The following is a 19,544-nucleotide window of genomic DNA, read 5'->3' on the forward strand; positions in this document are numbered from 1 at the left end:
ATCATTACCTATAATATGGCAAAGACTGAAAATAGTTTAAACATTCAATAATGATTTTGAAGAGTTTTTAGAAAAAAGTTCATGTTAGATGAGAAATACCAGGAAAAATGCTAAACTTGCACAATATCAAATATTATTGTTACATGTTTACTATGTAACTATAAAACTCAGAAAATGCTCCAAAATATTGAAAGTAGTAAATAACTGAATGAGACAGGACCTATTCTCCTCCATTTCTTAGATTATCTTCACTTACACTGTACTACTTGACTATCTGAATCACAGAACCCTCCAGTCTAAGGACAAAGGCAAGAATTTTGAGGGTGCTATAGTTGAAAATAAACTCATCATACATCAATTTTATTTTCAGTAGTTAAGAGACATTTAAGCACCAAACAATGCAAGTGGACCTTGAGCACCGAAGGGCCAGTACAGGCAAAAGATGAGGTCCTCATAATAATTCGGCAACTAATGCAGGAATCACTGCCCTAGTAAGGATGCACTGTCAAGGAAGGGCCACCAGGTCAGACCTTAACCCCCCTTTCCCTAGCCCTGGCTTAGTGGGCAACAAGGGGCCCAAAGCGCTGCATGGTTCGCATCACCAGAGAAAGCTGGTCCAGAAAGTTGACAATGGAGATTCGAAGGAGGCGGCAATCTTCAGCTCTCCAGCAGACCACCAGGACACTGCCGCTCACTCTGAGCTCCTTCCCAACCGCCCCACGGTGAGGTTCGGCATCTGGGGCCAGGGACCCACGGGCAATCTCTGCCTCCAAGGTGGACGGGAAGGGCACGTTTAGGGTGAATACGCATGGTCGGCTTCCCGGCCTTTGGGCCGGGGACCACGGGTCTCCGCCCAGCCCCAAAGAGTGCTGGGCCGGCGCGACACCCGGAGCTCCGTGGTCTGCAGCGGAAGCAGCACCCGCGCTGCGGGGTCTACCCCGACAACCCCTGACACCCCGCCAGCCCTGGCTTTCCGCGCCACCTGCCCGGCTGCCTCTGCCTGCATCCCTGCCTGCTTCCTGCATGGTTCGGGGTCATTCTTTGAAAATGAAGAAAGAGCAGGGAGTTGGACACATATGAAGGAAGAGAAGGTATGAAATAACTTGCACAGTGGGACAGCAAGTCGTCCAGAGACACATATGAGATTTCTGGGAACCCTCTTACTGTCAGTCTGAGATTTGAGTTCATGCTTTTAAGTTGAAAGGGCTTCCCTGGTGGCTCAGTGGTGAAGAGCCCACCTGCAATGCAAGAGATGTGGTTCAATTCCTGGGTCGGGAAGATACCCTGGAGAAGGAAATGACAACCCACTCCAGTATTCTTGCCTGGGAAGTCCCATGAACAGAGGAGCCTGGTGGGCTACAGTCCGTGGGGTTGTCATAAAAAGAGTCGGACCTGACTTAGTGACTAAGCGACAACACAGCAGCACTCTCTTGGGTTTCCATCTGTCTTTTCCCACCTCCCTGTTTCATTTTCTCTCTTGCAAGCCCTTCCCTACCAGGGCCACCTTCAGGGTCTTCTCCCTTGTCTGTTTCAGACTTACTTGGAGGATTTTTCAGGATCACCAGATTTAAAGGAATATGACAGCAGCCTGGAGGTACAATATGGTTGTTCAGTCCCCCAGTCATGTCTGACTCTTTGCGACCCCATAGACTGCAGCACACCAGGCCCTTCTGTCCCTCACCATCCGGAGTTTGCCCAAGTTCATGTTCATTGGAGTCTGGCAGGCTACAGTCCATGGGGTCACAGAGTCGGATACGACCAGTGACTAAGTACACACAGCACGTGTCAGTTGCATCGGAGGTGTAATAAGTTGAGTGCAATTAAGGTTCAGCACCACGGACAGTGGCACACGAGCTCCTAACTCCACCCACGTTTCCCAAACTCCACTCTCCCAACCCTGGCTGGTCCCTTATTTGAATGACCCTTTAATGTGAATTCCTCGAGGGCAAGGCCTGTTCACAACTTGTCCCAACTGCCAAACACAGTGCCCCGGACACCAGGGTATTGGATTAATATTTGTCAAATGGAAAAGTCACAAGTGCATACAGGCTCCTTGAAACCTACTTTCATGTCTCCACTAGTGATGTCATAAAGAAATCCTTGTTGCAAGAGTGAAAGATACAGTGAGAGGCCATCTCTGAATTGAGCTGATAAAGACGAGCACATAGTACAGAGTAAAGAGCTCAAGACACCTGAGTTGAAACATGAGGAAGTTCTCACACTTCTGGGTACATATATAAAGGAAATCAGGACCTTGAAGGGAAATAATTGCCATGCACATTTTAGCACTATTCATCATCTGAGACATAGAAACAATCTAAATGTCTGTTGACAGATGAATGGATAAAGAAAATGTGATATTATATATATGTATATATATATATAATATAGTAATTGTCAGTAGTAGCAATAGTGAAAGTCGCTCAGTCATGTCTGACTCTTTGTGATCCCATACAATCCATGGAATTCTCTAGGTCAGAATACTGGAGTGGGTAGCCTTTCCCTTCTCCAGAGGATCTTCCCAACCCAGGAATTGAACCAGGGTCTCCTGTATTGCAGGCATATTCTTTACCAACTGAACTATCAGGGAAGCCAATTAGTAGTAGCAATATTATTATATTAATAAAGTTACTATACTAATAATTGTACTATATAGCAGGACTTGCTTGCTGGTCCATGGTTAAGAATCCATCTGCCAATGTAGAGGACATGGGTTCCATTCCAGATCTGGGAAGATCCCACATGAAGTGGGGCAACTGGGCCCTTGTGCTGCAACTCCTGAACCTTTGAGTCACAACTGCTGAAGCCTGTGAACCTAGAGCCTATGCTGTGCAACAAGAGAAGCCGCAGCAATGAGAAGCTCGTGCACTGCAACTAGAGAGTAGCCCCACTCACTGCAACTTGATAAAGCACTTGCGCAGCAACAAAGACCCAGCACAGCCAAAAATAAATACATTTTTTTAAGAAATAAAATATATACACAATTTAAAATAGTTAAGTTGTATCTCTCTAAAGCTGGAGGAAAAAAAAGACACCTGAACTGAAATCACAGCCTCAACACTGGTTAGCTCCATGCCTTGGGTGAGGTCACATCTTTCTGAGCCTTGACTTCCCCATCTCTAATGAGAATCATAGTTTCTGTTTCACAGGAGTGTTTTAAGGACTTAACAACAGGACAGGGTTTGGCACAGAGGGGCGTCCTTAGTCACTCAGTCATGTCTGAATCTTTGCAACCACATGGACTATAGCCCACCAGGTTTCTCTGTACGTGGGATTCTCCAGACAAGAATACTGGAGTGGGTTGCCATTCCCTTCTCCAGGGGATCTTCCCAACCCAGGGATGGAACCTGTTTATCCTGCATCACAGGTGGATTCTTTACCATCTGAGCCACCAGGGCACAGAGGTGAGGGGTGTTCATTGTTATTTTGAGGCCCAATTTCATCTCTCAGAGCTTCAGTCTTTCCATTTCCTAAAGTGGAAATACAGTGAATGTCACGTCAGGGTGGGATGGGTGTGTGGCTTGAAGGATTTGCTGTGGCTACAATCCTCAAGGTTAAAACTGTTTGCCCATTAGGCAGCCAAAGGTCCCCTCTAATCCCCTTAACCTGGCTCCAGGTGTCCCAAACCTTGAGCAGGGCCTCTGATTTCTCCATATCTGTCTCCATCTTCCTCTTCATGCTCTTTAGCTCCTCTCTTTCCCAGGTAAGCATACTGTCAGCTTTGTCCGAGATCTGGAAAACAAGGAGAGAATTCCTCACACCAGGACTGGCAGGGAGAGCTCTTTTTCTAGACTAGGACAGAGTTTGCCAACCTCAGAAACTCTGAGTTTGGGGAATGGAGTTGGGGGCACCCTCACGCTTTGGGGATTTCACTCTCTGAGAAGCATTTACCCTTTTAGGGAGCTCTTATCAGGGCTTCTCTGGTAGTTCAGATGGTAAAGAATCCACCTATGATGCAGGAGACCCAAGTTAGATCCCTGGGTAGGGAAGATCTCCTGGAGAAGGGAATGGCAACCCACTCCAGTATTCTTGCCTGGAGAATTCATTCCATGGACAGCTATTCCTGGTGAGCTACAGTCCACAGGGTCCTAAAGAGTTGGACATGACTGGGTGACTAACTCTTTCACTTGGGGGAGGTCTTACCCTCTAGAGAGCAGGGCTGGGGGCTTCTTCCTTTTACAGATAAGAGCCCAGTGAGCTGGGATGGAGATGACTTAACTTGGGGGCAAGTTATCATTGCTCTTTGGGGCTGAGGGGCTCCCCCTTTGTTGGTGATGGTCTTATCCTCTCTCCCAGGCTACAAGTGAAGGAGTCTCATCATAGCGATGATGGGGTTTGCCCTTTTGAGGGCTTATTGTTTGGATTTGGGGGCTGGGACTCGGAAACCCACCCTATGGGTGGGTGGGTTGGGGGTCTCATCTCTCCCCAGGGAGGCTGGAATATTGTCCCCTTTGGGGATGGCCATCGAGGATTTCACTTTACGGGGAGGATTTTACCAGGGCTGGGACTAGGGGGTCTCACTCTTTCCCCCTGGCTAAGGGTTTAGCTCTCAGGTGCAGGACTGAGGAGTCTGAGGGTCTCAGTTTTTAGGCAGAACCTGTCCCTCTCCTGATTCTAACCCTAACCCCTGTGAGGCCTGGGATAGGGTTCTCATTCCCTGAGGCTGGGGGTGTGTCTGGTGCATGCTGTTCAGTTATGTCAGATGCCTTGTGACGCTATGGACTACAGCCCACCAGGCTCCTCTGTCCATGGGATTTTTCGGGCAAGAATATTGAGGTGGGTTGCCATTTCCTCCCCAAGGGGATATTCCTGACTCAGGGATGGAACCTGTGTCTCTCCTGCATTGGCAGGTGGATTCTTTACCACTGAGCCACCTGGGAAGCCTGGGGAAGGGGGGAGTTGGTTAGGGTTTAAAAAAATCAATGAGGAGAATTTTATCTGTTGGGACTAGGACATCACCCACTGCTCAGCTGCAGGCTTCTTGTGTGTTTTCAGTGGGGTTGGGGGGTTGGGGCACTGAAGGTCTCATGCATGGGGGGTGGGGGGGGAGAGTTCCACCCTCTTGTCTAGGCTGGGAGTGGTAGATTTTACTCTTTGGTAAATCTAGCTTCTTGTCTGACTCAAGGGTCCCACCTTCTCTCCCTAGCAGGGAGACTGTGAGATATCCCCCTCTGGGGGCAAGGTTTCCCTGGTGGCTCAGATGGTAAAGAATCTGCCTGCCATGCAGGAGACCTCGGTTCGATCCTTGGGTGGGGAAGACACCCTGGAGGAGGGCATGGCTACCCATTTCAGTATTCTTGCCTGGAGAATCCCATGGACAGAAGAGCCTGGAGGGCTACAGTCCATGGACTGGAGAAAAAGTCGGACACGACAGAACGACTAACACTTCTGGGGCAAGGGGTTTGAGGATCGCATCTGTTTGGGAGGATCTCTGTCTCTGGGGCCGGGAACCAAGGCACCTCATCTTGGGGTGGAGTTGGGCCTGCGATGGGGGAGTGTTTCCTCTCTAGGGTGGATTTTGCCCAGTCTGCGCATCTGGGAGCGGAGGCCTGAGTCTTTGCGGCTGGGCTGGGGCAGGGGTGGTCCCACCGTCTCAGATTTGGGCCGGTAGCCCCGCAGCTTGACGCTCTGCTGGTTAATCAGCAGTGCTTTGCGCACTTCGCTGAGCCTGCGGTCCGTAGCCTCGCGCTGGCGCTGCAGCAGGCGCAGCTGCCCGTTGATCTGGTGCTGCGCGCGGCCGAGGCGGGCGGCGGTGAGGCGCGCCCCGCGGGCGTGGGCTTGCACCACCTCGGCGGTCTGCAGGGCCCGCGCGTCACGGTGCATGGGCAGCGGCAGGCGGGCGTGCCAGGCCGGCGGCTTCATCTTGCTCTTCCACAGCGTCACGCCCTCGCCGGGCGGCGGCTTCTCCATGGTGCTGCCCCCTTTGAGCATCTCCACGCGGAAGCGCCAGGGCAGAATGTAGGCGGCCCGGCAGAGGTGGTGCGCCAGGTTTGGGTCCCGCACGCTGTCGTCCGGTTGCCACATAGTCACCGCCTCCTGCCCGCAGCGGTCGGTCAGCTGGTGTGCCTGGTCCGTCAAGGCCCTGGTCGCCTCGCGCCATGCTGGATGCCCAACACGCGTGTCCTGACTGTGCTCCACCGGGGGTATCAACACGGGCATGATCCCTGTTTGGTGTCCAGGCCTGGCCTGAGATCCTTGTCTGGAGGGGCAGAGACCGCCCCCCTCAATGACACGCAACTCCTTCCTGGACTGAGAAGTTTGTGAAACAGAGCCCTCTTGACTATGACGAGCGTGGCAACGGCATAGGCTGAGTTCCAAAAGTGGGGGAGGGGAAAGGCTACAGAGACCGGCTGGATGGAGTCTTTGGTTTGGAACTAGGCAGAGGCAGCTTGGAATCCTGGCTCCTTGGGAAAGGTTCTACCTTATGGAGCCCACCTCTCCTGTTGCTCCTTACCCTCTTACCTGCTTACCCAGGAACATGGATCAGGCTTCTTCCGGCTCTGTTGTTCAGTGGCCAAGTCGTGTCTGACTTTTTGTGATCCCACGAGCTGCAGCACTCCACACTTTTCTATCACTGTCTCTCTGAGTTTGCTCAAACTCATGTCCATTGAGTCAGTGATGCCATCCAAACATCTTCTCCAGCTCTGAGGATGGGGCTAAGGTTTCTCCCACTTTAGACCTTTGGATTTGTTGTTCTGTCTGTGTGGCATACTCCTTTCCACCTTCTTCCTGTGGCTCCCTCCTATTCAGTCTTCAGAATCCAGCTTTATCTGTCAATCGATCTATCTAGGTTGTGCTAGGTATATCGAGTGCTAGGTTGTTGCTGCACTTTTCTCTGGTTGTAGAGAGCAGCAGATTCCTCTGTGGGATGGCACTTGGGCTTCTCATTGTGGTGGCTTCTCTGGTTGTGGAACGCAGGCTCTAGGGCATGTGGGCTTCAGTAGTTGCAGCATTTGGGCTCAACAGCTGTGGCTCACAGGCCCTAGAGCAGGGGCTCAGTAGTTGTGTCTCAGGAGCCTAGCTGTTCCGAGGCATGTGGAATCTTCCAGGACCAGGAATCAAACCTGTGTCCTCTGGCATTGGCAGGTAGATTCTTATCCACTGTGCCACTAGGGAAGTCCAGAACCCAGCTTAAATATCACTGTGTTAAAGGAGGCTTTCCTTAGTGCAGTATCTAAGACCTACTCTCTCCTATCACTCAGGATTTTTAGTTAAAGCCACAGAAAAGGAAAAGATGGTTTCACAGTCAGAATCATAGCAAAAGACACACAGAACAAAGACATACAGCGACTCTGAAGGGCACCATGACTACTGTTGCAGAAATCTCAGCTGTTGGTTGACTGTCCCCCGGAATGGCACTGCTACTACAGCCAGCAACTGAGTCAGTTCTCTATAGTGCCTGCTTTTTTGCCCCTTTAGTTCCCAGGGTCCAAGGTGGCTGTGTCTAATTGCCTAAGCCTGTCTCACATGGCCATGCCTGGACTGCAAAGGAAGCTAGGAAAAATGACTCATGGCTGAACTTCCTGTTTCTATGGAGGAAGGAGGACTTTGTTTCCCACCAGGACAATATGATGTGGAATTCCTCTAACACAGGAAGCCTGCTGGAGTCTGGGGAAGAAGAAGAGACAACTGCCCTCCCCGCCTCATAATTCTCCATCACATCACCTTTTTTTTCCCCTTCAAACTGTGGCATCTTTACCTGGGCAACTGATAAGCACCTCAAACTCAACAGGTCCACAACCACATTGTTTTTAATTTTAATTTTTAAAAATTTTAATTGGAGGATAATTGCTTTACAATGTTGGGTTGGTTCCTGCCACACAACAATATGAATTAGCCGTAAGTATACATATGTCCCCTCTCTCTTGAACCTCCCTCCACTCCTACCTTATCCCACCCCTGTAGGTTGTCTCAGAGCACCAGGTTGAGCCTCCCTTTGTTATACTGCAACTTCCCACTGGCTATTTATTTGCATCTGGTAATGTATATGTTGCAATGCTACTCTCTCAATTTGTCCCACCCTCTCTTCCCTCCCCCACACATCTGTTTCCTATGTCTGCATCTCTGTTTCCATTCCTGCCCTGCAAATAGGTTCATCAGTACTGTTTTGCTAGATTCCCTATAAATGTGTTAATATACAATATTTGTTTTTCTCTTTCTGACTTATTTCACTCTGAGGTGGCTCTAGGTTCATCACCTCACTAGAACCGACTCAAATTCATTCCTTTTTATGACTGAGTAATATTCCACTGCATATATGTACCACATCTTCTTTATCCATTCATCTGTTGATGCACATCTAGGTTGCTTCCATGTCCTGGCTATTCTAAAGAGTGCTGCTGAGATAGGGGCGAGATCAAAGCCCCCAGTTAAAGTCACAACCTTTTGCTTTCCCTCCTGTTATCTTGTTTTAACTGCTGTAGCTCATCAATAACTGCTTTTGCTTCTGTGATCTTGCTTGCTTGTTACATCCATGGGAACTTGGGCTACTTGGGGAGGGGAGGGATCTGACTATTTAAGTGGGAACTTTATGGTGTATAAAAGAAACCCAGAACAAAGCTGGGGCACTCAGCCTTTGGAGATGACACTGCTGGGCCAGCACAGGTACTGAATAAAACCCTGCTGTTCTACGTCTTTGAGCACCACTTATCTTCTTTCATTGCCATGTTTCTATAACACTGCAATGAACATTGAGGTGCATGTGTCTTTTTGAATTATCAAAACCACATTTTTGATGAACATTTCTGATCTTTTTCCTTTGCTAGTGTTCCTTGACTTGATACTTGCCCACTAGCCACCCCAGTTGCTCATGTTAAAAACTTAGTAAGCTTCCTTAATTTTTTTGTGTCCACATGCAATCCACCAACACGTTTTGCCTGTCCTACCTTCAAAACTTATCTCCAATATGATTATTTTTTCTCCATTGCCACCAGCAGCATTCTTATTCTCATTCACACCATCATTTCTCACTCACCTGGTCTCCCTGCCTCTCCCCCTTGCCTTCCTAAATTCATTCTCCACACCACAGTCAGCACCCTGTTTTAAACTAGAGCACATCTGTTGTTGTTTAGTCACTAAGTCATGTCTGACTCTTTGGGACCCCACACTGCGGTGACCCAAGGATGAAAGAGCAGATAAAACCAAGGAGGGTCTTGGGATGCAGGAACGGAAAAACCAGACCCTTATTGTCCTTCCCTCCACCCTGTCGTAACTATTAACAGATTTAGGTCCTCCTGAGCAGTATAACCTGTCTCCTCTCCTACCACATAGGGAGAAGGTATTTGCCTTACTGTTCCCCGACCCAGTATATGTGCCTTATCCAATCAGCAAATGACCTGTAAGACCCCTATCCTGCTCCTTGTCCCCTGGCTATAAAAATGCACTAAAGATCCCTGTTCAATGTTGGTTCTCCCTTGAGCTGACTCACTGTTTTAACAGCGTCTCCCACTCTAATAAATTTTATTTCCCCTCATTCTGTCTCAAGTCTGGAAATTTTTCTCCAACCCACACCTGGACCATGACACACACAGTGTAGCCCACCAAGGCTCCTTTTGTCCATGGGATTTCCCAGGCAAGAAGACTGGAGTGGGTTGCCATTTCCTTCTCCAGGGGATCTTCATGATGCAGGGATCAAACCCGAGTCTCCTGCATTGGCAGGTGATTTCTTCTTTTTTAAATTTATCTATTTTGGGGTGCGCTGGGTCTTTGTTGTTGTGTGGGCTTTTCTCTAGCTGCAGTGAGTGGGGGCTACTCTTCATTGTGGTGCTCGGGTTTCTCATTGCATTGGCTTCTCTTGTTGTGGAGCATGGGGTCTAGGGTGCATGGGCTTCAGTTGTTGCAGCTTCTGGGCTCTAGGGTACAGGCTCAATAGTTGTGGTGCATGGGCTTAGTTGCTCTGAGGCATGTGGGATCTTCCTGGACCAGGGATTGAATCCATGTCTCTTGCATTGGCAGGTGAATTTTTTAACCACTGAGCCACCTGTAAAGCCCAGAGCACATCACTTTCTTACTTAAAAACCCTTCAATGAATCTCATTGTGCTTGTGTGTGTGCTAAGTCGCTTCAGTTGTGTCCGACTCTTTGAGACCCTATGGACTATAGCCCACCAAGCTCTTTTGTCTATGGGATTCTCCAGGCTAGGATATGGAAATTGCCAGTATGTGGGTTACCATGAACTCCTCCAGGGGATCTTCCTGACCCATGAATCTCTTATGTCTCTTTCTGTTACAGGGAGGAAACTGATTCTGACTCCATGTTGGAAACTGTTTCTTTGACTTGCTTTTCATTGCTTTTGTTATCATAATCATACTTATTGGCTTGCCTGGAGGACTCTGCCCCTCTACTTGACTGTAAACTAAAGTGCCTTTGTTCAGATCCTGGAGAGATAGTTTGTCCCTGCCCACCTGTGAACGGAAGAGATTAACACACCCCTTCCAAAGGTTGGCCAGTCCCCTGGAGATGTTTTACAAGACTAAAGACCCTTTCATTTTACGTCCCCACTGCCTCTCCTTCTCTATTCTGCCTTTTGACTTGAGTTTCTCATTGCTTCTTTCTCTCTGATCTATAAGATAACCTGGCATCCAGACCCCCAAAAGATGGTTATTTTGAGGCACTAGCCTGCCGTCTTCTTGGTCAGCTGCTTTCTGAATAAAGTTGTTTTCCTTGCCTCAATACCTTGTCTTTCTGACTCACCGGCCTGTCGTGCGGTGAGCAGAGAGCTTGGATTCATAGCATTGCCTTGGCAGGCAGGTTCTTTACCGCTAGCACTGTAACCAGGAAGGGTTAATTTTGAATTCATGCTCCATCTGCTTTTGTGACTTTAACCCTCATCCTGTGGCTTTTTTTTTTTTTTAAATTTTTATTAGTTGGAGGCTAATTACTTTACATCATTACAGTAGTTTTTGTTATACATTGATATGAATTAGCCCTGGATTTACATGTATTCCCCATCCCAGTCCCCCCTCCCACCTCCCTCTCCACCCGATCCCTCTGGGTCTTCCCAGTGCACCAGGCCCGAGCACATAGAACTGCCATATGACCCAGCAATCCCACTTCTGGGCATACACACCAAGGAAACCAGATCTGAAAGAGACACGTGCACCCCAATGTTCATCGCGGCTTTTTTTGTTAAGATAGGAATACACAACAGCCTCCCTCAGGGAGGCAACCTGAGCTGCCCACTTGTAAAGGACTGTAAAGAAGCAAAAACTAACACATTACCCTGCCTGAGGCTTGCCATTCTAGGAGACACTGGCAAGAATTGAATAGTCTTTTTACTTTGTTTTCTCCACCCCCCACCCCAATCTCTGATCCATAAAAGAACCTGGCATCCAGGCCCTGACAAGATGGTTATTTTGAAGCTCTAGCCTGCCATCTTCTGGGTCAGCCAGCTCCAGAATAAAGTCCCTTCCTGATCCCAACACCTTGTCTCAGATTCACTGACTTATCTTTCAGTGAGCAGTGCCAGCTTGGACTCGACAACAGCGCCACCAGGGAAGCCCAATCTCATTGTTCAGTTCAGTTCAGTTGCTCAGTCGTGTCTGACTCTTTGCAACCCCATGGACTACAGCACACCAGGCTTCCCTGTCCATCACCAACTCCCAGAACTTGCTCAAACTCATGTTCATCAAGTCTGTGATGCCATCCAACCATCTCATCCTCTGTTGTCCCCTTCTCCTCCTGCCTATATATATATATATATATATATACACACACACATATGTATGTATGCATATATATAATATATAAAAATATATATTATAAATATATATAATAAATATATATATATAATGAAAGTCACTCAGTCGTGTCAGACTCTTTGTGATCCCATGGACTATACAGTCCATGGAATTCTCCAGGCCAGAATACTGGAGTGTGTAGCCTTTGTCTTCTCCAGGGGATCTTCCCAACCCAGGGATTGAACCCAGGTCTCCTGCATTGCAGGTGGATTCTTTACCAGCTGAGCAACCAGGGAAACCCAAGAATACTGGAGTGGGTTGCCTATCCTTTCTGCTGTGGATCTTCCCAACCCAGGAATGAACTGGGGTCTCCTGCACTGCATGTGGATTCTTTACCAAACTGAGCTATCTATCTATCTATCTATCTATCTATCTATCTATGGGCTTTCCTCATAGCTCCATTGGTGTATATATATATACATATGCACACACACTATATATATACACATATATAAATATATACTGAATAAACATTTACTTAATGAATACATGAGTGAAGGAATGAATAAACATTTTCTTGTAGCATGATATGAGAAATACAAGGAACAGGAAGGAATGAAATAACCTGGCTTTGCAAAACCAAGGGATCCTTTGGTAATGAGGAGAAATAAGATGGAAAACTAAAACCTCCCAGGTCAGCCATCTGGAGACTCCACCAGCATCACCAGGAAAAAATGAAGGCAGGTAACCTTTGGGGATGGATGTTCATTTCAAGTGTTCATGAGACTCTGGGCTTGTCATTAGCCACCGGGTCCAATGGTATCTGACTCAACAGATCTGCACTGGAACCAGGATAGTACCATGGTCAAGATTCTGGAGTCAGATGACTAAGGTTCAGATTATGATTCTGACCATTGCCCTCTGTGTGATCTTGGGAAAGTTGCTTGACTTCTCTGTGCCTCTGTTTCCTCATCTGTCAACTAGCGTAATAAGATTATGGGATGGATTAAAGAAGATAATATGAGTGAACTGCTTAGCATGGTGACTGACAGAGAGTAATCTTTGTGAAAGTTCTTTTCATTTTTATTAATTAAGTGAATAGATGGATGAGCTCTTCTAATACTAGGAGGTGCAGAGAGGTTTCCCAAAGAACCTAGGAGATAGCTCATTTGGGAAAACATTCTGGACTCAACCATCTACCTTTGCTCTGTTCATTGAATGCTTCCATCTTCCTAACTGGAGAATCTCACTGGATGGGTTTGCTGCCTGGTGTATGGAGCACATCTATTTGGTGTGCTAAGCAACCTGAGGGACATCTGAGGAAGCTTTACTGTGTCAGACCTAAATATGGAGGATTTTGGCCCCAACTTGGGTCTTAGGTGAAATTCATTAGGGTGATGGATGGGGGTGTGGTCAGTCCCATTCTGGCTTTTAATTGGCTCATCTCTTTCTTGCCAATATACTCCTAGTGTGTATTACATTGTTTGAGCATTGGAATTGGTGCATACTACGGCCTGTTTCTCAGCCTGCCAACTTCTCATTTTCATTGCTCATCTGGTGGCTCAACAGCAGAGAATCCACCTGTAATGCAGGAGCCACAGGAGGTGTGGGTTCAAATCCCTGGGTCAGGAAGATCCCCTGGAGGTGGAAATGGCAACCCACTCCAGTATTCTTGGCTGAAAATTCCCATGGACAGAGGAGCCTGTGAGTCCTAAGAGCCACAAAGAGTAGAACATGACTGAGTGACTAAACACACACACACACAACACACACACACACATTGTGTAAAACACAGAAAAATATGATGAGAATAAGAGTCATCTGTAATTTTACTATCCAGAGATAACTACTCTGAACATGTCTTGATTTCACTGTAGCCATTCATTTCTTTTTCTCTCCCTCCCCACATAAAATTACAGGTATATGCATCACCCAACATGCAAAAGCTCCAGTATTTCTAACTCAGGCCAGTGGGGAATATTTGTGAAATTAGCTCTCTGATTTTTATAATGAAGAACACTTTACAGAAATTCCTTTTTGTAGCCATCTTTGGTGGGACCAAAGATATTCTGTATAATAAGTCCTACAAAGTGGGAAATGTAATTCTGCCCTGTATTAAACAGAATGAAATTGCAGAATATATGAAGAAGGAGGACCTTTTAAAACTTCTGGCTTTTCTTTCCTTTTTTCCTTTGCTATTACATGGAGATGCCCTTCACTCTGAAATCTTGGCAGGTAATTATCAGAGACCCTTTTTTAGGTTCCCCGATGTCTTCCCTTCTGGGGCACCAGGTTCTACTTTTAGTCGGTGCCCCCTTTCTCTTGGAGATAATCACATCAATTGGTCTCTTGTTCCAGGGGGATATGACCTAGAATCAGTTTTGTCTTTTAGAAATGAGGTCGCTTTCCTGGGGGAGGTGTCAGAAGACTGTGGGAAGCCCCAGACTGGGAGAGGAGGTTCTTCCTGGTTTTTCTGATCACCTCCTGCAGAGGTAGTGACTGTGCTGGTCAGTGAGGGATAAACACTGGTCTGTATGTCTCTAGCCCCTGTCAGTTCTCTGAAATGGTTTGGGCAGAGGTTATCAATGTCCTCCTGCAATGGACCAATTCCTAGTTTCTTTTCCATCCCATGTAACTTGACCTCTAGGTAGTATTTGAAATTATCAGCTTCCTGAAACTTGAATATCCTCTCCTACACTCTTTCTCACTCTTCCTTTTTGACTGTACTCTTGGTCCTTCCTGGCTGGTTGTCTGCCATCCACCCTCAAATAGTTAGGTTGTTTAGGTGCTTTAGGCAATCTTGAAGATGGCTCCCTGTGGTCTTCACCTCTGATCTTCATGCCCTGTGTAATACTCTCTTTTGAATGTGGGCTGAACCTAGAGACTCACTTCTAACCAACAGATCGATAGGATGTCCTTTCTGAGGTCAGGTTATAAAGAAATCATGGCTTCTGTCATGCTCTCTCTTTTAGAAAAGAGGATGCCACATGGCAAGAAACTGAGAAGACTTCTGGTTATCAGCCACTAAGGACTTAAGACTCTCAGTCCAGTGCTCATGAAGAACTGAATCTTGCCAATGACCGCAGGAGTGAGCTTGGAAGCATATCCTACCCCAGTCTAGACTTGGGACTAGATAGCTGCCCTGGCTGACAGCTTGTCTACAGTCTGGTCAAAGACCTTGAGCCAGAAGACCCAGCTAAGCTCTGCCTAGATTCCTGATTCCTAGAAACCCATGTAATAGGTGTGTTGTTTTAAAGTTTTAAGCTGCTAAGTTTTGAGTTAATTTGTTATGCAGCAATCATGCGAAATGCCAGGCTGGATGAAGCTCAAGCTGTAATCAAGATGGCCGGGAAATATCAACGACCTCAGATAGGCAGATGAGATACAGCTTCCCTGATAGCTCAGCTGGTAAAGAATCTACCTGCAATGCAGGAGATCCTGGTTCAATTCCTAGTTTGGGAAGATCCCCTGGAGAAAGGATAGGCTACCCACTCAAGTATTCATGGAATCCCTGGTGGCACAGATGGTAAAGAATTTGCCTGCAATTAGGGAGACCTGGGTTCAATCCCTGGGTTGGGAAGATCCCCTGGAGGAGGGCATGGCAACCCACTCCAGTATTCTTGCTTAGAGGATCCCCATGGACAGAGGAGCCTGGCTACAATCCATGGGATCTCAAAGAGTCAGATATGATTGAGCGACTAAGCACACAAGCATAGATACGGAGATGATACCATCGTAAAGTCAGAAAGTGAAGAGGAACTAAAGAGCCTCTTGATGAAAGTGAAAGAGGAGAGTGAAAAGCTGGCTTAAAACTCAATATTTAAAAAACTAAAGATCATGGCATCTGGTCCCATCACTTCATGGCAAACAATGGAAACAGTGGCAGATTTTATTTCCTCAGGCTCCAGCATCACTGTGGATGGTGACTGCAGCCATGAAATTAAAAGACACTTGCACCTTGGAAAGAAAGCTATGACAATTCTGGACAGCATATTAAAAAGCAGAGACATCACTTTGCTGATAAAAGTCCATATAGTCAAAGCTATGGTTTTTCCAGTAGTCATGTATGGAAGTGAGAGCTGGACCATTAAGAAGGCTGAGTGCCAAAGAATTGATGCTTTTGCACTGTGGTGTTGGGGAAAACTCTTGAGAGTCCCTTGGATTGCAGGGAGATCAAACCAGTCAATTCTAAAGGAAATCAATCCTGAATATTCATTGGAAGGACTGATGCTGAAGCTGAAGCTCCAGTACTTTGGCCACATGATGCGCAGAGCCAACTAACTGGAAAAGACCCTGATGCTGGGAAGGATTGAGGGCAGGAGGAGAAAGGGATGACAGAGGATGAGATGGTTGTATGGCATCACTGACTCAATGGACATGAGTTTGAGCAAACTCTGGGAGATAGTGAAGGACAGGGAAGCCTGGCATGCTGCAGTCCATGAGGGGTCACAAAGGTTGGACATGACTGAGCTACTGAACAATATTAGATTTCCATCATCCATTCTCCTTCACCTTCTCCATCACCTTCTCCCTAGAAAATCTCATCCACATTAGTGGATTTGAGTATTACTTGTTCAGTTAGGATGCCTGTGTCTTTAAGACCAATCGGTAGGTTTAGTGAGATGAGCCTCAAGTATAGGATAGCATCCATATTTCTTACCATGATCTACAGAACAGGAGTTGGTATGGGCAGGGAAGCCTGGCGTGCTGCAGTCCATGGGGCCACAAAAAGTTGGACAGGACTGAGCAACTGAACTGAACTGAATAGAAGAGAATTCCAGTTACAACCTGGTGACCTCTGTCCACCTTTCCTTTCCCATATGCCATCACTTCGTCCTTGGTTCATGAAGGGTCAGCTATGCTGTGTTCAGATTCATCAAGCTTATTTAATCTCATGGTCTTTGCAGTCACATTTGCCCTCTCTGGAATATTCTTCCCTCTCTGAAATGTTTCTTGCCTGCATTTTTATATGGTTTAATCCTTCTCATCCTTTAGATCTCTGCTAAAGTATTATCTCCTAAAAGGTCCTTCCTTGACCATCTGACAAATCACATTGCATGTTTTACTGCATCTCTCCTGCATCAGTTTGTGAGTTTCTCAACTCCGTTCCTAAACACCAGGTCCTTGTCTGGGACCTCTCCTGTCCTTTGTTGTTGTTTAGTCACTCAGTCGTGTTCGACTCTTTTGTAACCCCATGGACTAATGCTTGCCAGGAGCTCACCTGTTCTAGTCATCACTGAATCCCTGGTACATAGCCCAGTTCCTAGTGCAAAGCAGGTTCTTAATATTTATTTGTTGAATGACTGAATGATTGTGGCCCTACCACACCTGGACATAGTCCATGTGTGGACCAACGAAAGAGTTTCTGGTGCTTCTGCCATGGGTGTTCCTGTTTTGGCTGCTCAACCTCCAAGCATCCTTCTTATTTTTTAAAAAAAATATTTATTTTTATTTATTTGGCTACACTGGGTCTTAGTGGTAGTGTGTGAACTCTTGGTTACAACATGTGGGATCTAGTATCCGAACCAGGGACTGAACCTGGGCACCTGCATTGAGAGTTTGGAGTCTTAGCCACTGGACTGCCAGGGAAGTTCTAAGCATCTTTCTTTTGAGGGAGCCCAAATTAGGTGATAGGTAGCATAGATGAAGGACCTTGCCCACTGTGGTGGGTTGAAGTGAGTATCCCCCAAAAGTTATGTTGAAACTCAGACTCTTAGTACCTATGAATATGACCTGATTTGGAAATAGGGTCTTTGAAGATGTAAACAGTTGACATGAGGTTATATTGGAGTAGGGTGGGGATGTTATACTGGAGTAGGGTGGGCCTTTAATCTAATGAATGATATCCTTATAAGAAGGCCGTGTGAAGAGACAGAGATATAGAGAGGTAAGGCGGCTATGTGTAGAAAGAGGCATGGACTGGAGTCATGCCTACAAGTTGAGGAATGCCAAAGCTTGCTGGAGGGCTTCCCTGGTGGCTCAGTGGTAAAGAATCACCTGCCAATTCAGGACACACAAGTTCAATCCCTGGGCCGGGAAGATCTCCTGGAGAAGGAAATGGCAAGCCACTCCAGTGTTCTTGCTTGGGAATCCCATGAACAAGAGGAGCCTGGCAGGTGACAAACCACAGGGGTCGCAAAGAGTTGGACACAACTTAGCAATGGAATGAGAACAATAACAAGGCTTGTTGACAACCATTAGAAGCTGGAAGAGGCAAGGAATTTCCTCCCTTAGACCCTCTGTGGGGAGCGTGACCCTGCTAACCTTTTGGTTCAGAATTCTGGGCTTCAGAACTTCGAGAGAGTAAATTCCTATTCTTTTAAGCCACCCAGTTTGTGGTAATTTGTTATTGTAGCCCTAGAAGGCTAGTATAATGATATCTGTCCCTTTAAGTCTGGGGTCCCCTGCCTACTGCTGGCCTGTCTCTATGTAACATTTCCTATCCTTGTGCTCAGTCGAAGGGAATCTGCCTGCCAATACGGGAGTCACAAGAGACAAAGGTTCGATCCTTAGGTTGGGAAGATCCCCTGGAGGCAGAAATGGCAACCCACTCTAGTATTCTTGCCTGGGAAATCCCATGGACAGAGGAGCCCGGCAGGCTACAGCTCATGAGGTTGCAAAGAGTCGGACATGATTTAGTGACCACACACATGCACACACAAAATATACACAGCATAACATTTACCACCTTCACCATTTTTAAGTATGCAGTTCGGTGGCATAAGCACATTCACACTGTTGTGCAACTGTCACCACCATCCATCTCCAGAACTGATTCATCTTCCCAAACTGAAACTGTCCCCATTAAACATGAAGTCCCCACCCCTCTCCCTGAGCCCCTGGCCCCCACTCTACTACTCTGTCTTTATGAATCTGACTGCTCTAGGGACTTCATATAAGTGGAATCATCAAATACTTGTCCTTTTGTCTCTGGTTTATTCACTTAGCATAGTGGCCTCAAGGTTCATCCACATTGTAACATGTAGGCATGATTCTAACTGTGAACTAGGAAAAATATCCCCACTTCGAAAGTAATCCAACAGCATTTTAATGGTTAGTATGAAGAGGATTTGGTGATTTTTTTTGTTTCCTTCTACCCTTTCTGTATTTCCCCAAATTTTCTACAATGAATATGCATGATCTTGACAATAAAAAGGTCTTTAAAAAATTTACCCTCTGTTTATCTCTCCCTTTCTTGGGCTCCAAAGTCACTGTGGATGGTGACTGCAGCCATGAATCAAAAGACGCTTGCTCTGCGGAAGGAAAGCTTCGACAAACCCAGTGAAAGTGAAAGTTGCTCAATTGTGTCCGACCCTTTGCGACCCCATGGACTATATAGTCTGTGGAATTCTCCAGGCCAGAATACTGGAGTGGGTAGCCTTTCCCTTCTCCAGCGGATCGTCCCAACCCAGGAATCAAACTGGGATGTCCTGCATTGCAGATGGATTCTTTACCAACTGAGCTAATGACAAGCCTAGACAGCACATTAAAAAGCAGAGACATCACTTGGCTGACAAAGGTCTGTATAGCCAAAGCAGTGGTTTTTCCAGTAGTCATGTATGGATATGAGATTTGACCATAAGGAAGGCTGAGTGCTGAAAAATTGATGCTTTCAAATTGTGGTGCTAGACAAGACTCTTGAGAGTCCCTTGAACTGCAAGGAGACCAAACCAGTCAATCCTAAAGGAAATCAACCCTGATGCTGAAGCTCCAATACTTTGGCCACCTGATATGAAGAGCTGACCCATTGGAAAAAACCCTGATGCTGGGAAAGACTGAAGGCAAAAAGAGAAGGGGGCAGCAAAGGATGAGATGGTTAGATGGCATCACTGACTCAGTAGACATGAATCTGAGCAAACTGTGGGTG

General features: G+C 46.7%; 2 protein-coding genes across 3 annotated transcripts in view; one reads left to right on the top strand and one right to left on the bottom strand.

Annotated features, from left to right (window-relative positions):
* Positions 1 to 19,544, top strand: part of SLC1A6 (solute carrier family 1 member 6) — a 161,603-nt gene that overhangs the window by 107,971 nt on the left and 34,088 nt on the right. The window lies entirely within an intron of this gene.
* Positions 1 to 19,544, bottom strand: part of TEKTL1 (tektin like 1) — a 32,381-nt gene that overhangs the window by 4,443 nt on the left and 8,394 nt on the right. The window contains exons 1-2 of one of the 2 annotated variants that reach the window (XM_070462789.1): positions 5,590 to 6,288; positions 3,628 to 3,732 (exon numbers count right to left, since the gene is read on the bottom strand). In XM_070462789.1, the coding sequence (XP_070318890.1) occupies positions 3,628 to 3,732; positions 5,590 to 6,159 (675 nt within the window). In that variant the 5' untranslated portion in view covers positions 6,160 to 6,288. Of the gene's footprint in view, positions 1 to 3,627; positions 3,733 to 5,589; positions 6,289 to 19,544 lie in introns of those variants that run through there. The other variant, XM_070462790.1, reaches the window with a different exon arrangement.

The sequence above is a fragment of the Odocoileus virginianus genome, chromosome 3 (genome assembly GCF_023699985.2).
Source record: "Odocoileus virginianus isolate 20LAN1187 ecotype Illinois chromosome 3, Ovbor_1.2, whole genome shotgun sequence".
Taxonomy (NCBI): Eukaryota; Metazoa; Chordata; class Mammalia; order Artiodactyla; family Cervidae; genus Odocoileus; species Odocoileus virginianus.